At 45.1% G+C, this 18,284-nt stretch overlaps 1 protein-coding gene across 2 annotated transcripts in view; it reads right to left on the reverse strand.

Annotated features, from left to right (window-relative positions):
- Positions 1–18,284, reverse strand: part of NUP58 (nucleoporin 58) — a 412,103-nt gene that overhangs the window by 207,433 nt on the left and 186,386 nt on the right. For both annotated transcript variants that reach the window (XM_069202234.1, XM_069202233.1), the window contains exons 8-9: positions 6,517–6,582; positions 5,083–5,257 (exon numbers count right to left, since the gene is read on the reverse strand). In XM_069202234.1, the coding sequence (XP_069058335.1) occupies positions 5,083–5,257; positions 6,517–6,582 (241 nt within the window). The remainder of the gene's footprint in view (positions 1–5,082; positions 5,258–6,516; positions 6,583–18,284) is intronic.

Consider the following 18,284-nt stretch of genomic DNA (forward strand, 5'->3'; position numbering starts at 1 on the left):
GACTTACTCGTTTTGTTCTCACCAGCACACACAAGCTGGCAAGCAGTGTGTATGTGCTGAGTGAGGGGTCTCCAGGGTGGCATAAGACATGCTGCAGCCCTCAGAGACCTTCCTTGGCATCAGGGCCCTTGGTACCAGGGGTACCATTTACAAGGGACTTATCTGGATGCCAGGGTGTGCCAATTGTGGATACAAAAGTACAGGTTAGGGAAAGAACACTGGTGCTGGGGCCTGGTTAGCAGGCCTCAGCACACTTTCAATTCAAAACATAGCATCAGCAAAGGCAAAAAGTCAGGGGGTAACCATGCCAAGGAGGCATTTCCTTACACCCATTCTTGTGGGTATTGCACTACCCTGCCTCCCACTGGTGTTGCGTTTGGGCTTGTGGCGATTTCAGAGTCATTTGGAGTTTACTCCTTCTCTGGAGGTTTGCCCCTCAGCACTCCCTCTACCACGAAAGGGCTGCCTTGCGGAATGTTGCCACTGTTGGTATCCAGCTTATTGACCTGCCTGGTGTGTACCATTCTGGGCTTGTTGTTGCTGCTGTTTCCCTGTTGTAAAAGATCCCCTTTCTGTGGGCCTTCTGGGCGTATTTCCTCCCCTCCTGAAGGTCCCTCTGTACTGAAGAGCACCCACTTCCTTTGCTGTCTCCTTGTCGTTTTCAGTTTTTTTAAGGGCTTGTCTACCTCGTACCCAAACAAAAAATCCCTGGTGAAAGGTTTCTTTACTATGGAGGCCTGAATTTCTGGCTTGAAGCCTGCGATCCTGAGCCAAGCAAGTCTTCTGAGAGGTGTGTCTGTACAACTTTTTCTGCTCTCTGTATCGTCGGCATCCAGTGCTGATTTCAGACAAGAATTGGCAATATTCTTTCCTTGGATGACTGCCTAGGCTCTTTTCTTATTATCCTCTGGGAGCTCCTTCCTTAGCTCCTCAATCTCATCCCACTGTTGGTGGCCATATCAGGTGGAGTTTGCTATATGCCGCTGTGTTGCAGCCTCTCGTTCTGTCTTCCTCCCCACCGTGTCCAGCCTATTGCTTTCTCAGGAGGGCCTGTTGAGGTCTATGCATTACTCCTCTTTCTGGCACTAGTGACAATGATAGAGGCTGCCACTGTGTTCCCCTGAATGTATTTGGGGTCCTTTGAAGAAGGTTTATACTTTTTTTCCACTCTTGGTGTCACACCTTCAGTTGAAGAAGGTACTTTGAAGGCCTCCTTGCCCTGGTCCAGTATGCTGCAAAGCATTGGGAGATACATATTTCCCTTACTTGATGGCACAGGAGTTTCTAGGAGAAAACAAGTCTCCTTTCACTTTATCTAGAGGCACTCGATAAGTTTCAGCAGCCCTCTTTATAAGGTTGTTGTAGAGTGTAATGTCTGTGGGCAAACGTCTCGAGGAAAAGTGGTCTGCCTCCTCTTCTGGGCTATCCATGTCTAGGTCACTCCATTTGTCCTCAAAGCCTCCTTTTGCCTCTTCCCTTTTAGGGTCGCAGAATTCTTCCTGGGCCGCCTCTTCATGAGTTCTGGTGTCACCAGGGCCTCTGCAACAGCCACTTCCTCTTCGACTTCTATGGTCATGGAGGGTTTACTTGGAATCCTGAATTCCCTTAGTGCATAGTAGAACTCCTCTCGATCATCATTTTCTTGGACGTCGGGACTGCCTTGTGCGACTTTCTAGGGGATCTCAGCCTCTGAGATTTTTTACGGTCTTTTTACCTATTCGGCTCTTCTTCTGACGTCCTTCGTCGCCTTCTTCGCCACACATTTCTTCTTGGCATCCCCCCAGAGGATTTCTAGGTTAGTTCCTCCAGGGGGTGATTCTGCGCCTCGACCTGTTAACCATCGTCACTGGAAAGGCCCAGGTCCTTCTGAGACGCCTGTGGTTTCTGACTGTACATTGCTGTCTGGTTTTCTTCTCCTTGCTTTCTACACACCCTGGGAGTCTTCATCATGAATGCAGAGCAGGCCTCTCAGTTCTCAGCCCCGTGCTCGCTCGGCAGACAGAGGTTACAAACTTCGTGCTGGTCACACTGTGCGAATTTGTGGTGGCAGTACGGGCAGAAGTTAAAGAGGGTATTTTCCATGACTTCTACCTTGTCTCATTCTCCAGCCACATGCAAATTCCAGGGGAGTCCCACGCCGGGGTGGGTGAGCGAAGGTCCTCTCTCTCTACCGGTCTCCTTTTTTTTTGTGGGGGTGGGGGGGGAAGTGAGGAATTCTTAAACTTTGCAGTAGGTCCGTGTTTGTTTTGGAAATGGTTCCATATCCTCCGATAGAAAGCTAAGCAAATGTTCTTTCACCAGCTGCTTGGGTTTGTGTGCAGAGTATCTGTATCCCTTTCCTTCTTTTGTGCAATATAACGAAAATGTTCATAAAGAGATTAAAAGGGAATCATGTCCATGAGCAAATACGCTTTTAGAGGGGAAAACTAGGCATATCCTTTAAAGGAGCCAAGGAGCTGCACAACCACCTGGTCTATTTTGTCGTCTTAAAGACGACACTGGATCTAAAAATCAAGAACACTGTTTCCATTCCAATGTCTCTATTTAGGGAGACGGTAATGCAGCTTAACAATTTCTGAAAATACTGCTACGGCTGAACTCGTTTTACAGTTAAAAACTCTTCATAATATCACTGGTTCGTAATTAATATTTATGAACACTGAAAAGATAGCACACACCATTCCTTACCCGAGGAGGTAGGACAGTGATAAGGAATGGAGGCAAGGTAAATTAACCAACAAGGAATGAACAGCTACAATATAAAAATTATGATTTTACTTATGTAACATCGGATTGAGGTAAGGCAGTATTGGTCAGCACTATTTTACAAATTCATAAAGGGCAAAATCTGGCAACAAACTGCTGAGGGGTACCAACAAAGCGAAAAAACTTGAATAAAAATAGATAATTAGAAACATAAGAACATAGCACTACCAATATGGGTAGTGACAGTCTGTGCCATAAAAAAAAAGTTACTAATAAAAAGCAGACTTTACATACAATCAAACTCAAGTCGACAAAATACTGACAATCATTTAAAGGGCTCTCAACTTGAGATAGCCAAACAATCAAGATATTTGCCACATGTCAAGCGAGGATCTCTAGCAAAAAGGTTAAAGTTACGCACAGTGCTCATGGGCAGTAGTCTGAGCACTTTCAAAATATTTATATCTGTCAAGCAAACATTGTTCGGTGCCCAGATGCATGCTGCATTTAAAGATTTTTCTTTTTTAATAAACAGATTATAATCAAAAATCTCTAGAGTAAAAAGGTGCCTGGAAAGCCTTGCATGAAACGTTTTAGAAGAGAAATAAAGGAGGGAAATGAAGCAAGAAAGGCACAAGCTTTATGAATCTAAAGATTGACACTGCTCACTTAAGGAAGAGTGTCACCACTAATCCATTATGCCCTGCACTGGTAATAACTTCAGTTTGTTTTGAAGAAACCTCAGGATTTCTAATGTTACAAGTGACAAGATACTTAAATTGCCCTCCAAGAAGCAGAGTGGGTTGTCTGAAGTCTTCCATGATAGTCACCTAAGATTACAAGTAACCCTTATGTTACTAACATAGGGCTTTGAAGGGAGGTAGGTTTATTCCTTTTAAACATGGTGGTAGAGGCTGGGAAGGTAGGAAGACTTAATTGAAAAGCTTTATAAGGGAGACTAACACACAAAGAACTTAACTGTGCTAAACTTTAAAGTACTGGACATACTGCATGCTTTCGATGACAGATGTCCGTTCTAAAGTCGGGCTGTAGACCGTAAAATCAGCAGATGTCTGAATGGAGGCCCAAGGTGCTACAATGCAAATATACAAGAATGAGGTGAGGGGATATACACATTTTTGGGGTTATATTTTGGCTTTTTGCAGTGCCGTATGATGGCTGTGCCAGCGTGTGACGCAGGCTTTGTACAAAAGATCTGAAGATGAGTATAGTGGAGTATAATGATGCTTGGATTGGGGTATTATCGTGGGTGTGTGAGGATGTTTGATGGTGGTGTGTGTGTGGTTTTGCCATAGGACATATTGACCATCAATGATGTGTGTGGGCATACGGTGGTGGGAGCGCAGGTTTAGGATGGCAGTTTTTGGGTTTATGATGGTGAATGTGTGGTCTCCTGATAGTGGGCATAGTACAGTAAATGTGTGGGTGTATGGTGGCAATTGTGCTAGCGTATAATGGTGGGTTTATGTGTGTTTGACGATGGGTGTGGGTGGATGATCAAAGAGGTATGGTTATATTGGATGGAAGGGTCACGGTGACATGCTGATGGCTGTGCAGATGTTTGACAGTGAGGGTAGTCATTTATGGGCAAGTATAATAGCACGTTATGAGGACACAGCATTGTGTCACCTGCTCTGCTGCTTTTAAATCTTATTTTGGCCCTTTCTTCCTCTCCCTCTTTATGCTGGCAGACATATGGAGGACAGGGAAGAGAGTACATACTGAGCATTCACGGCTACAGTTTTTAGGGAGCAACTGAAAACCTAAAACAAACTATTGAGTACTAGCAAGAAAATACTCACAATCTGATGTATACCTCCGAAAACAGGCGGACGGAATTTAATCAACCAAGAAAATCCACTGTGTGGCAGAAAGGTCACCATGCTATCAATGAATCTATTATTGAAGTTTAATTCTGCGGTTTTAATTTTACATAAAGAAGTTTTGCTATAGAAATGAACAGGTTTTTAAAAGTTTACAAGCTTTGCCTCACCACCCCTCAAACTTTTAAACAGATTGGGCGATCTGCATCAAACTTCACAGGTTCAAGGATTCTGTTGTGAACAGAAGTTTAGTGCAAATTAGCCAAAGGAAGACACAGTTATTAACAAAGCAAATAACATGATTTTCTGTGTTGTGAGATGGCAATCCTACCTTCTGAAGTAACATACATATTCATTCTTTTGTTTCCATAAAAACCACCAAACTATCTATTACTCTAGCAATAAAACATGCCACATGCATCCTTTACAGTAGTGGTCTTCTATGTGAAATGGCATTCAATAGGTTTACATAGATTGTGCTTCCTTGGATAAAAAAGCAAATTCACATTTTAATTTTTTAACACTAAAATACCTGGGCAGTTTCCATTTTCAGTTTGTCAATGGCTAAAGCGTTTCTCTGCAACCCACTTGCAGCAACAGATAACAGCTGCTTTAGAGCTTTAATGTCTTCCTGGACTTTCAGCATGGCTTTTGAGGACATTCTGGCAATCTCTTCTTGAACCTGCTTCTGTTCCTTGACAAATTTCCTGTAACAGTGGGTAAATTAAATGTACAGCAGAAGAACTACATGAAACTATACATGCATTCTAATTTCCTGTCTGCATTCATTCCACTCTTGACCTTCGTTTTGGCTGCCTTATTATATTGTTCCAGATTCCTTTCATTTCATAAAGGTTTTCTTTTAACTGAAAGGCACATAATACTCTGCTTTTGTAATTGTATTTCCTTCTGAGGCAGTTTTTGGGATTCATCTGGATAAATAAATATGAGCTTGTGACGTAACAAGAGTATGCTTAAGCACGGTAACTTAAGGGGTTATTCATAACAGGTGAAATCCACACCCCATTTAGACAGTCATAACTACTAGATTTCCGAAGGTGATTTTAGAAAGTTCAAACTGAAAGGTGCACAATTTAGTAGTCTAACAGTTTAGTCAAACAAACAAGTGATGCCACCTACTCTGTGATGGTCTAGAGACCTCATTCACACAGAAAATAGCATGATTTACAACAGGACTTGTCGCAAAATTCAACAATCAACTGAGCAGATGGAACTTTTTCTACTCAGAGATCTTCCAAGGGTGGACTAGTCTGATACCACCCTTTATTCGAGCAAACATTTAGATTCCATTTTGGGGTCATACTGTGGCCGTCAGGGTTGTGGGTTATTTTTCCTGAATAAACATTCAATATACTAGGAGTTCAAGTAGGGGTTTGTCACAAGTTACAGCAAGAGAATCACCTGCATCTCAAGGTTTGAGGATTTTCAGGGGACCATGGCATATCCATACACATTTACTCTAAGCTTTGTGCTTGTTGGAATTCGGTCTCCGTTTCCAAAAAGGAAACACATGCAAATCAGGGAATATATTATTTGCAAGCACATGCAGCCCATGCCTTGTTTCACTTAACTAAACGTATGCAGTCCTTCGCAGAATGAGAAAAATCATTTAGCCAACACTACTCAGCACCCACACTCAGGTGTGCAGCCCTAAATGGTGGGTGCACCACAGCAGGCTATTTGTTTTAATTTAGTGCGTTAGTGTTTGCGTGTTAGTGTGTGTGTGTATTTTAGTGTGTGTGTGTTTTACCAGTGGTAATTCCAGTCATCATGCATTTGCTAAAATGTAGCAAACCCCTGGAAACTAGCTGTAGACAACACACAATCTATTACACGACTAATGCACTAAAAATGTGTGGCTAAAAGAGGTGTGCAGAAAAAAGGGCATCTTGAGGGAGGAGTTAATATAAGGCAAAAATGGGCAACAATGAAAACCAATACGTACTGGAAATTGTCAACATCTTGGCAGATGAGAACAGGCAGGTTTTCATCTTTCAGTGCTTTGCTATCTCTGTAAAGTAAAACAATTGTAATTATATTCTAGATGGTATACAGAAATAGATTAAGCTATACAGATTAGAATTGGTTCTCCCGTCTGCTTTAGATGCTTAGCAATCAATCTCTGAATAATCTTCCCATGAAGGCACAGACTACCACCCGAGAGCATTTCACCAGAGAATATGCACTTCATCACTCTAAGTAACAATAACTTATGTTTACTCTGTTTAACTCTGAGAATACTTTAATGCAATTCAAATCATAACTATTCTTATTATACACAAAGAAGGTCTTTGCAGGTCTCCGGCTTAAGGTGTCTTCCGGAATTCAAAAGCAAAGCACTGATTTAATGTATGTCTGCTTTATGTAATACAAAAGGAAAATGTTACTTACCCAGTAAGCAGCTGTTCGTGGCATGTAGTGCTGTAGATTCAGGTGCTGCAAATAACTCTGCCATCTAGCGTTGGGCTCTAGTGTGTGGAAGGTGTTTTTCTTCGAAGAAAGTATTTTGTGTAACGAGGTATTGCAACTCCTCCTTTTGCTGGTAATGAGCATGGTCATCGACTCCATTGTTAAGATTGTTTTCCCACATGGTAGGTGAGGATGAAAAGTGAGGCAAAGCTTAGTATAGTGGAATGTTCATAACAAGGGTGTTCGTGAAAGGAAAGTGAAAGTGATAGTAACAAGCACAGGCATCCGGGGAGGATGGTGGATACATGTGAATTTACAGCACTACCTGCCACAAAGAGATGTTTACTGGTAAGTAAAATTTTCCATTCAAGGCATGTGTGGCTGTACATACTCATGCTGTGCATAGACCGTAAAGCACTCCTCCTCAATAAGTGGCGGCTAGTCTGCGGGAGTTTCAGCTGTTTAAAATAGTATACATAGAACTGCTGGGCCCACATTGGCTTGTTGATGGGCTAGCACATCTACACAGTAATGTTTTGTAAAGGTATGTGATGAAGACCATGAAGCTGCTTTGCATGTGTCAGCTACAGGGATGTTTCCTTGGAAGGCCATTGAAGCCCCGTTTTTACAAGTGGAATGGATTCTAGAAGGAGTGGGTTATATTCTTTTAGCTTTGGTAAAGCATGTTTGGATGCATTTACCAATCAATCCTGCAAAGCCTGATTTAGAAATGGCCCTTCCCTTGTGAGGTTTTTAGAAAGCAACAAAAAGTTGTTGGTCTTCCTGAATGATTTAGTCCTGTCAATGTAATACATGAAAGCCCTTTCTGCAACAGAGTCAGGTTGAGGAGGGAAAAAAAAAAAACACAGGAGGTTCAATGGATTGATTGACTTTGGTTGAAATGTTGGGTTGGTGCAGAGTACCACTCTGTCCCTTTGTATTTGGAAGAAGGGATATTCCAATGTTAGTGCCCGAATCTAAGTGAAGTGATAGCAACCAGGAATGTTACCTTCCAGGATAGAAACTGGAGAGGCAGGAGTGGAGGGGGCTCAAATGGAGGGCACATTCATCTTGTTAATACAATACTGGAATTCGATTTTGGAATGGTACCACCCTAGGAGGAATGACTTAAAACCTCCCAAGAAGGCTTTGATGCCTGGAATTCTGAAGAAGGAAGTGTGTATACGTGTGCAGCTACAGCTGCTAGGTGTAGCCGTATGGATGTAAAAGCCAAACCAGAGGTGTGCAACTGAAATAAATAGCAGACAATCTCTTGTACCTTGGGTGCCGAGGGATCAATGTGCTTGGAGTGGCAATAGTGAACAAAACGTTTCCACTTAGCAGCGTGACAGGCCCAAGTAGTAGGCCTGCACACGTGTTTGAGAATGTCCATACATTCTTGTGGGAGATTGAGGTAACCAAACTATTTCAGGAGCCAGATTGTAAGGTTGAGGAATTTGGGGGTACAGGTGTATGATTTCTCCATGGCTCTGCGTGAGAAGATCCTGCCTGTTGGGGAGTGATTTGTGCTTAACTCGGTAGTGTGGTGAACCACAGTTGTCGTGCCGATGTGGGAGCCACCAGGATGAGGGTCAGATGTCTGCCAAAATTTGCGAACCACAAACAGAAGAAGAGGAAGAGGCAGAAAAACATAAGCAAATATTCCTGACCAACTCATCCATAGTGTGTTTCTCTTAGACTGTGGTTGTGGGAACCTGCAGGAGAAGTTTGGGCATTTGGAGTTTTTTACTGTGGCAAGGAGGCCCGTTTGTGGTAGTCCCCGAAGCTGGAAGTACTGTAGGAGGACTTGCGAGTGGAGTTACTACTCGTGGACTTGTTGCCGGATCCTATTGAGGAAGTCTGCAAAGTTCTTGTCCACTCCCAGTACGTACTCTGCTAACAGGTGAATGTTGTTTCGGAGGGACGACCTTTAATGGTCTGGGCTAAATGAAAAAGCTGAAGGGATTTGGTAGCCCCTTTCTTTTGGAGGTAGCACATAACTCATGTTGTCAGTTTGGATGAGGAATACCTTGCCAATGAGGTGAGAAGGGAAGGCTTTCAGCGCCAGCTGAACAGCTAGTAGCTCTAGGTCAGCGTTTCCCAACCTGTGGTCCGCGGACCCCCAGGGGTCCGTGACACATTCCCAGGGGGTCCGCAGGCCTGGACCGGCATATGAAGGCACTTCTCCAGCTGGGCCCTCTGCAGAAAAATGTGCGTGCTTTTTTTATCTGGTTATTCATATGTTCGACAGCTTTAAAAGCACTGCAAGGTTCAGAGTAAGCTTTCGGACAAAAATAAAAGTGTCAACTTTGGTGATTAAAGTACCTACTGGAGAGATGGGAGTTTGTCTATTGGCAGATTTGACTCATTGGAGGTAGTGCAGATGGTTAATATGCCAGATGCAAAGAACATGTATCATGCAATGTACCACATTTTATGTTCATAGCACGGTGGGTTACCGCTTTTGTCACAGAGATTCTTTTGTTATTGTGCAGTTCATAAGTCACAATCATAATCTAGCACAGTGAGTTATGAACTGCCAACAAAGAACTACATGGAACAAATTAGAAAATGATATATTTTTTCCAATTCTTTCATTACTGCAAAAAAAAAAAGTTTGCTTGCATAGGAGTATGCTATTATTAAAGTCAAGGCTAGCCACTGTGTTATGTTCTGAATCCTGAGTTTGTGTTCTCCAGACCAAGCGCTCTTAGAAAATACCTAACAGTATGGATGAGGTGAAGCCTACACCTTGTAGTCCCCTGTAAAGTGTTTTGACACCCTACACTGGTATGAAAGGTGCTATAAATCAAATTAAATACATGTGACAGAGAGGCTAAGGAGAGATGAGAGGCTTTTATGGTTTTACTTTCTTCGTCCGCCACACATTAAATTAAAAAGTTTATGTATCAAAAAAAATAATAATAATAATAATAATTGCTTGGAAAATGTCGAATGTGACTTGAGGATTCAGCTTTCCTAAATAAAACCAAACATTGAAAAGTTAGTCGCCAAGATGCAGCACCAACTTTCCCATTAAAGTTTTCCAATTTTTGCAATTTTTTCCAATATAAAATAATATGTTTACTAATTTGAGTATTTGTTTGGCATGTACTTGTGTATTTTTTGCTCATTACTGTTTTAATGTTTGAAATTTAAAATCGTACGAATTTCTTGGGGGCCCCCGGCTTCCAGTAGTGATTCAGTGGGGGTCCTCGGGAGTCAAAAGGTTGGGAAACACTGCTTTAGGTGATTTATGTGGAGACCTCGCTGATTTGGTGTCCAGTGGCCCTGAAGAGTTAGATGTTGAGAATGCGCTCCCATTCCCGTAAGGGAGGTGGTCTGCTGTTATGGTCTTCTGCGGAACTGGGTCTAGGAAGGGCTGTCCTTTGAAAAGGTTGTTAGTGTTCCACCACTGCTGAGTGCGGCAAGCTTGATGGCCAAACAAGACTGGATTTTCCTATTGACCTTCTGCATGAGTCTACTGGTGCACTAAGTACTCCTGTAAGGGACACATGTTTAATCGGTCATAAAGTGCTCATGGCAATACATGAAGCCATCATACCGAGGAGGCGCATAACTCTCTTATCACCTGCTGACCTGGTTGAAATTTGGAATGAGTGTCTGGAATGAGCATATCGTGGTGGTATCCTGGAATGCTATTCCTAGTTCTTCGTTGAGAACTGCTCCTAGATTAGGTTGGATCTGAAGAGGTGGGATTTTAAGGGACTGATTGTGAAGCCTTGTTTGCGAAATAGATTTATGGTGACAGGTGTGTTGGTAACACTTTTGACCAGTTGCATTTTGATCAGTTAGTTATCTAGGTGTGGAAAACCATTTATACCCTGTCTGCACAGGTGAGAAGCTACTACCATGAAACATTTGGTAAAGACCCTGAATACAGTAGTGACCCCGAAGGGTAACACTTTGAACTGGTAATGCTGGCCATTTATTACAAACCTGAGATACCAGTGATGTGTCAGGTGAATAAGAATATGGAAGTAGGCGTCCTTAAGGTCGATTGCAGCCATGAAGTTGCCTTTTTGTAATAACGGGATGACATCATGAAGGGTAACCATGCGAAAGTGCTCTGGGAGGATGTACTTGTTTCAGGATCTTAGATCCAAAACTGGTCTCAGGGACCTGTCCTTTTTGGGAATAAGAAAGCATAGCGAATAGATTCCTGTACCCCGTTGGTGTAGAGGAATGGGTCCTTATAGCTCCTTTTTTGAAGAGTGCTTGGACATCTTCCCTGAGCAACGTTTAGTGTTGTGGGAAGTGTGTGTTTGCAGGGTGGAATGTTGGGAGGCGAGTAAGTCCGCTCCAGACAATAACCAGGTTGGATGATATCCATCACCCACTGGACAGCGGTGATGTTCCGCTAGGCAGGAAAGAAACGTTTTTACAAATCCCCCGACAGGTATTGTGTGATTGGGGGAAATGCTAGGTAAGTCAGGGTTTTTTGGTGGTGGCAGAAGGCTTAGTAAATCCACTGTTGCCTCTGAAGTTCTTACCCCTATTCGAGCCTCGGAAGTAGCCTCCAGATGAGGTGGTTTGAGCTTGTGGCCGCTGGTATGAAGTGGAGGTCTCGGGAGAGGTTGTTTTAGCCCCCTCCATGGTAGGATGAGCACCAAAAAGAGCCACAAAGGTGTAGGAGGCTGGCTCTCTATGTAGTGTGCAAAGTAGGCACACTGCAGAGTCCGGGCAACCACACTTTGGTTGAAAAAGGTAAAAACTAGACCACCTAATGGTAGCTTGATCGAACAGTTAGGCCAATCTTAGAGAAGTGCAAAGCATTTGTTGTACTCACAGTATCAATAAAGAAAGACACACTTAACGGAATAACAAGACCAAAATGTTTAAGACCAAGATCATTAAAATCAGGTAAGTTCTTTTTAAGTTATGATTTTTCAAGTTTAGCAAAAATAGTCTTTTTTGCGTAATAACACACCATTAGGAAACAATGTGAGAAAACGTTAAAATAACATATAAAAGCAGGCAATGCGTCTACCAATGTCTCCTTTTGCACATATATGTCGAGGTTGTCAAGAAGCCATGTGAACCAGCAGGAGGAGTTTGGGCAGTTCCTGGTTTTGGCAGGAAGAGCTGCTGAGAACTCCTCAAAGCTGGTGCAAGACCACTGCAGGGGGGGCCACTTGGAAAGGCAATGCACAAGTGGACTTCGAGGTGAGTCCGGTGGGTCTCCTCGGAATGTAAAGGTCACAAGGAGTGGGGGACCCTTAGAGAACAGCTGGTTCTCCACTGTAGGGCCCAGGGAGGCCAGGTGCAGAGCAGATAGATGAGCCAAGAGCTGTGCAGGTCAGCAGGGCCACTCTAGTCATGGTTCTGGTGGTTTCTGAAGTCCCTCGACAGGGGCTTCCTCCGTGTCCTTTTTGTAGTCTGAAGTGGACTTTCCTCCTGGGTGTCTGACACTGAGTGACCATTACCTGGTGCTATTGCAGGGTTCAACCACTGGAGGTCGCAGTACCGCCACACTTACAGGTTTTGTCCTCAAGGTCTGTCGGGTGATTTTTTGTCCGGCTGCAGCATCCGGTTCCTTGGTCAGCGACCAGATACTTAACTGGAACTCACTGGTCTTTAGGTCTTTGTTGCAGGATGTGATGCCTTCACTCTGGAAGGAGATCTTTGGCAGCTTTATCTTTTTTTTTAAGAGTCCGCCCAATGTCCGAGCAACCCCTCAGCGGTGATTGTGGAGTCATGGGTGCAGCAAGCGGGGTTTGGCGCCTTTTTCATTATGCAGCAGGAATGTAGTTCTTGAGTCTTGGGTCTTTGTTGCTGGCCTTCTTGTGTCCTTGGAATTTGTTCTGCAAGTCTAGGGGTGCCCACTAAATACTGCATTTATTAGCAGGATAAATAGTAGTCACCAATGAGTCATCTTCTTTATCGAGGCTACACCCGCTATGTGACCACTTCCAGTGGGCAGAAGTCACTTCCCTATCCCAGACAGGAAAATAGCCTACCATGCAAGATGGAGGAAAATGAAATGGAGGGATCACCTAGCATGTAACACCTTAGGGATGGTGCAAGCTGGGGGTAACCCTTCCTCCTGTCCTTTGTTTTCCCACCATTGCTCCTGCCAAAAGTAGGGGTTTGCGACAGGGAGGCCATCTGCTGCTAGCAGCAGGGCTGGGGGTCCAGTTTCAAGTGTTGCAAGCCCTTTGAAGCTCATAGGGAGGCTGTGCACATTCCTGGGGCAGGAGGTATACTCCGCAAATGCTCTCACCCCAGGGTTCCAGAATCCTGTCTGGTGATGGCAGGCTGGTTGAGACCGGTCAGTAACCACGCCGGGGTAGTTAGCTTTTGCAGGGGGCATCTCTAAGGTATCCCCTGGGTACGTTTTGCAGTAAGTAGAATAGTGGTACCAGTTTGAATTTATCATTCTGAGTTGTTTGATACTAAACAACCCAGGGTGCAGAGTGGACATTATGTATCTATGAAACTCGTACTGGCCAGATTCCTGCACATGCATGTAAAAGGCTGCTCTATTCACTTACCATGTCCCAGGTTTGGCAGGGACGCAGTAGGGGCAAATTGCTCATGCATCTATGTCCACACATGCAGTATATTGCACCCTGCCTAAGGGCTGGAAGGCCTGCCAGAGGGGTGACTTACCTATATTGCAGGCAGTGTGTAGTGGACAGGGTACACAGGCTGTGTGCCATGTCACTTTTGCATTTTAGGATTGCACCAGGACACTCAGCCTGCAATGGCAGTGCTGGGTGCACTTGGATGCATGGTCCCAGACGGTGGCACAAGCTGTGCTGCTGCCTTCGGGCCCTACCCTTAGTACCTCATGCCGTGGCTACCTTAGTAGCCTTTACTATGGACTTAAATGCACTTATGGTGTTTCCAATTGTGGCAATGCATCACAACAGTTTTGGGAACGAGATCTGGCCCAGGGAACCTGGTTAGCAGGGGCCCTGAGCGCTAACAACTTTGAAACCACATCAAATACCAGGCAAAAAGTGGGGGCTAATCATGTCAAAAGAGGCTTTTGCTGTTTCAGAATCTTTTTTGATCTTTTCCAATAAAGTATCTACTTGAGGGCCAAACAAATGTCCCTCAATCAAACGGGGAAGGAAGTAGATTATGCTGGACTTCCCGTTTAAAACCGAAGGACCCAAAAGACAGGCTTGTTTGTGCAATAAGACACTTGAGCTTACACCACTAGCCGCTGTGTCAGCAGCATCAAGGGAACAACTCACAGTTGTATTGGATACTAATTTTCCCTCAGAGGCTATTTGGTAGCCTCCTTTTTGTGTTTTTCTGGGTGGTATTGCAGCAGTTTCTCCACCTCGTCCCAGTGGTTTGGAATACTGAGCACCAGTTTGTGGAGGTCGAGTAACTATCTGGTCTGTGCCTGGGAGGATCACTGCATGCGTTTGCCAGGTGTCTATTTCATCCTGCAGTCTTTTAACCAGGAGTTCCATAGGCCCCGATTAACAAATGGCTTTGCTGCGTGCCAGTATTCTCGGCTCGGATGCTGATATTTGTGGCTCAGAGGATCTCTGATCCAATGGGTCAGGTTTGTGTGTCAACAGTGGCCTGTGCTTCGACGCCAAAGACTTCACTCCAAAGCTAGTCTCAACTCTGTGGCAGGAGTGATTGGCTTGGAAGGAGTTTCTTTTGGTGCAGAGCTAGGACAGAGTTCCCAAGAGAACAGTTGGTGCAGAACATGGGCCGAAGGCAGTGGTGGTCCAGAAATCTGCTTTGAGCGTTCGTGAATGGGTAGTCGACCCTTTGTGGTGGTTTGGGTCAAGGTGGTGCGGGCACAGTACACACAGCAGGTTGAGCTGGAGGAAGATCTTGCATCTCTAGTTTGAAGCTGCAGCCGTTGTCGGGGGTAGAAATTACCTTCGTATGGAGCCTATGTCTGCATGATGTTCTCCCTGGATGCCCTTGGGGCCAACTGTCGTAATAAAGTCTTCTTCAACCTGAAGGAGAGGCAAGTCTGATAACTGACCTTGTCGTGTTCAGGTGAGAGGCACAGACTGCAGCCTGGTGGAGATCGGTGCAAGGGTATTTAGCAGGACACTGAGGACAGTAACGAAACGTTGTGTGTTCCATCACCAAGTGGACACAGTGGGGGGTTGGGGGACTGTGGGGAGGAGCATAAGAAGGGCGAAGGCCCACTCAGGCCGCAGTCGACAAAGTCACCCCGACAAATATGGGGTTGTCGCTCCCTCTTCCGTTCGACAGAGAACTGCAACAATAACAATATAGATGGAAAGTAGGTATGAACCGAGAAGAGCGCTGCACGACTATGTCGACCCGGAGTTCAAGAGCACACATCCAAACCTGAAGGCAGAAGGAAACAATCCAACAATGGAATCGATGACAATGCGCGTTACTAGCAAAAGGAGGAGTGTCAGTACCTCATGACTCGAAAGACTTTCTTCGAAGAAAAACAACTTGCACACATCCGAGCCCAATACTAGATGGCAGGATTATGCACAGTATGTGTATCTACAGCCACACATGTCGTGAACATGAAGTTCCCTAAACGGTCCACTAAAGACCTCTCACTAACATTGGAGCAGAAATGGTTCTAATCTGCTAAAAGAACTTCCAATCTTAATGTTGGAGCTTTTTCAGGAGTACCAGGACAAACAGAGGCTATTGGGCTCATATTGAAACAATGAGGGCCTTTAAATTCTAGTATCCTGGGGCTTTACCTTACTTCTGCCCCTGAACATAAGCACCAAGTATGCCCCAGAATTACCAACGTAAAAAAAAAAACTAAAAAAAACACACGTGTGAAAGCTTAAAAACGTTTACTCTCAACAACCATGAGGAGGCTACTGAAAGGGTGAATATCCGTGCCATGCACTGCTCGAGGGCCTTTCCCTCACTTTACCCCCTCCAGCCCTCAAAAAAGCATGTACATCAGCTTTGTCCAGCGTCCAGACAGGCATTTAACAGTAGTCAAAAAACTCAATGAGCAGCCCGTAAATCTGTATATAAGAAAAAGTATTTTAATTCTAACAAACACAACAACTGTGAAAGTAACAATTACTCATAGCTCTGTGGCAGTGGTCTGCTAAGATGGAGGACAACACATTGGCCTCAACAAAATCCTACAGAATCCATCAGATTAGGGTCAAAGCTAACCAGAAATGCTTTAATAGCACAAGGAGCGGGCTTCAGTGTAAAAAAAACTTTTAGAGGAGCTACAAGGGGGGGTGCAGGATGCGACTGCAGAGACGTGAGCGTGGGGCTTGAGTGGCCCTGAGATGTGGCTACCTCAAGTGACTCTACTCTGTGGTCTTGTCCTGGCCTCTCTTTCCAGGGGCCGAGGTGACCCTAAAGGTCTGAGCCCACAGTCCCTCCGGCGTCCCTGTCCGTGGACAACAAGAGAGCCTGAATCCTGCAGCTGGAAGATCTAAGCTCTTCTTCAAGGCATTTTGTGCCACCCTGCCCCCTGAGGTGGGAGCGATGAGCAGTTTTGCAGGCTTTGGCGAACCTAGTAGAAGCAGCCCAAGCGCCAGAGGGAGTCAGTGTGGAAAGAGTGGCTGCTCCCCTATGTAGCTCCCGGTCGCACTGGGGGTGCCTCAGCCCCAGGGCCGGTGATGGAGTGGCCCTGTGAATGACTGCAGCGGCTTTGGGGGACCTCTGCGGACACTACTATCCCCTAGCCTGCAGCCACAGGTGTGAGATGAGAGTAATTGCCTCTGGAGGGTGGGAGGCTAGGGCCTTGCGATGACCATCATTCCGTGCCCCTCACTGTGGCATGAAAACTCTGGATACCCACATAATGGGAACAAAGTAATTTGAGAAACCGCAACCTATCATCTTTGTTGATCCCGACATAGGACGTACCTGTAATCCAGCTTGCTTATGATGAGGGCATGCATAACAATTTTCTAGATGCCGATTGGGAGCCATTTGAAAGTCTTCCTCAACATCTTCAGGGTATGGAAGCATGAAGTGGTACTGAAGTTAACTTGGGTGGTCATGTCGAGTTTGCTATTGGAAGACAATCCTCAGGTGCTTGGTGTGGGTGGCTCTGTTAGCCACCAGGTGGAGTCCCATGATGAAGTGATCTTCCCAAAATTCACAATATCAGTATTATCCTTCAGGCAGCTCATCTTCATGGACACATTGAACTTGATCTGGACATCTTGTCCATGAGGGAGAGAATTAGTGGTGTTGTCAGCGTAGGAGAGAACAATGATGTAATGAGAGCCTAGAATGCTGGCTAGAGTGAACGTGTATGTGTTGAAGAGGGTCAGGTTCAGGGAAAATCCTTGCCAAACTCTGCAGATGAGGTCGGGAACATTAGTGGTGTACGGTGCCAAGCTGACCGACTGTGCTTCCAGTGAGGAAGTAGCAGATACAGAGTGCGTCCTTGAATTCCGATCTTGTGTAGGCGTTGGATAAGGATGGGGTGAGAGAGAGTGTCAAATGCTGCTGAGAGGTCCAGGAGGATGCAGGCCACCGCGTATCCTTCATCCAGAGTCATGTGGATGCCATTCGTAGCAGCGCTGATGGGGACAGTTTCCATGCCATGGTTGGGTCTGAAATCAGACTGACTGATGCTGAGGAGTTGGTGGTCGTTGAGGTATTCAGAGAGGAGTCTTAACTTTATCGAAGATATTGGCCGGAAATGGTAGCAAGGAGATCGGGCTGTAGTTTGTAAGCTTTGAACGGTCCACAGAGGGTAGCTTTGCTTCTACTGGTGTTGGAATCATTACGGTTCACCAGAGCAGCGCGTTTGGTGTCCAGATCATTTGGTGGTAGCATTTCAGGGCTGAGTTGAGCATGCTCTTGCTTTCATTGTCCTGCTTTTTCTCCAATGGTGCTCCAGTTTGTTTGCAGAGGGTTTAGTCAGTTTGCAGTCCTCCAAGTACCAAGTGGTCTGGGGTCTAGATCTTGTTGCAGTGCTGTGTTGGAGGGAGGCCAGGAAGTCGGCGCAGAAGGGGGTCCAATTGCTGAAATTCTTGATGAGTGTTTCTGTGTTCGGCTCGGTGGGTCCTGAGAACAGTTTTCCAGTCCTTGTCAGAGATGTTGTTCCAGGCTAAGCACCTAGCCTAGAGGTAGTGTGTTGGTCTTGAACGGGGATGCTCACCTTGATGAAGGGGGTGGTCTGTCCAGGAGACTGCTGTTGCTCGTTGATTAATAGGTTCTCAAAGGTAGTGAAAATATGGCCACGGGGTGTCCAGAGATGTTGGTAGGTCCCCTATACTCGTTGTGTGAGGCCCAACCTTCCAAGGACTTTGAAAAGTGCTTTTGAGATGATGTTAGTGTGGCCTTCAAGATGGAAGTTCAGGTCTCCAAGTAGGA

The sequence above is a fragment of the Pleurodeles waltl genome, chromosome 8, assembly GCF_031143425.1.
Source record: "Pleurodeles waltl isolate 20211129_DDA chromosome 8, aPleWal1.hap1.20221129, whole genome shotgun sequence".
NCBI classification, from domain to species: domain Eukaryota; kingdom Metazoa; phylum Chordata; class Amphibia; order Caudata; family Salamandridae; genus Pleurodeles; species Pleurodeles waltl.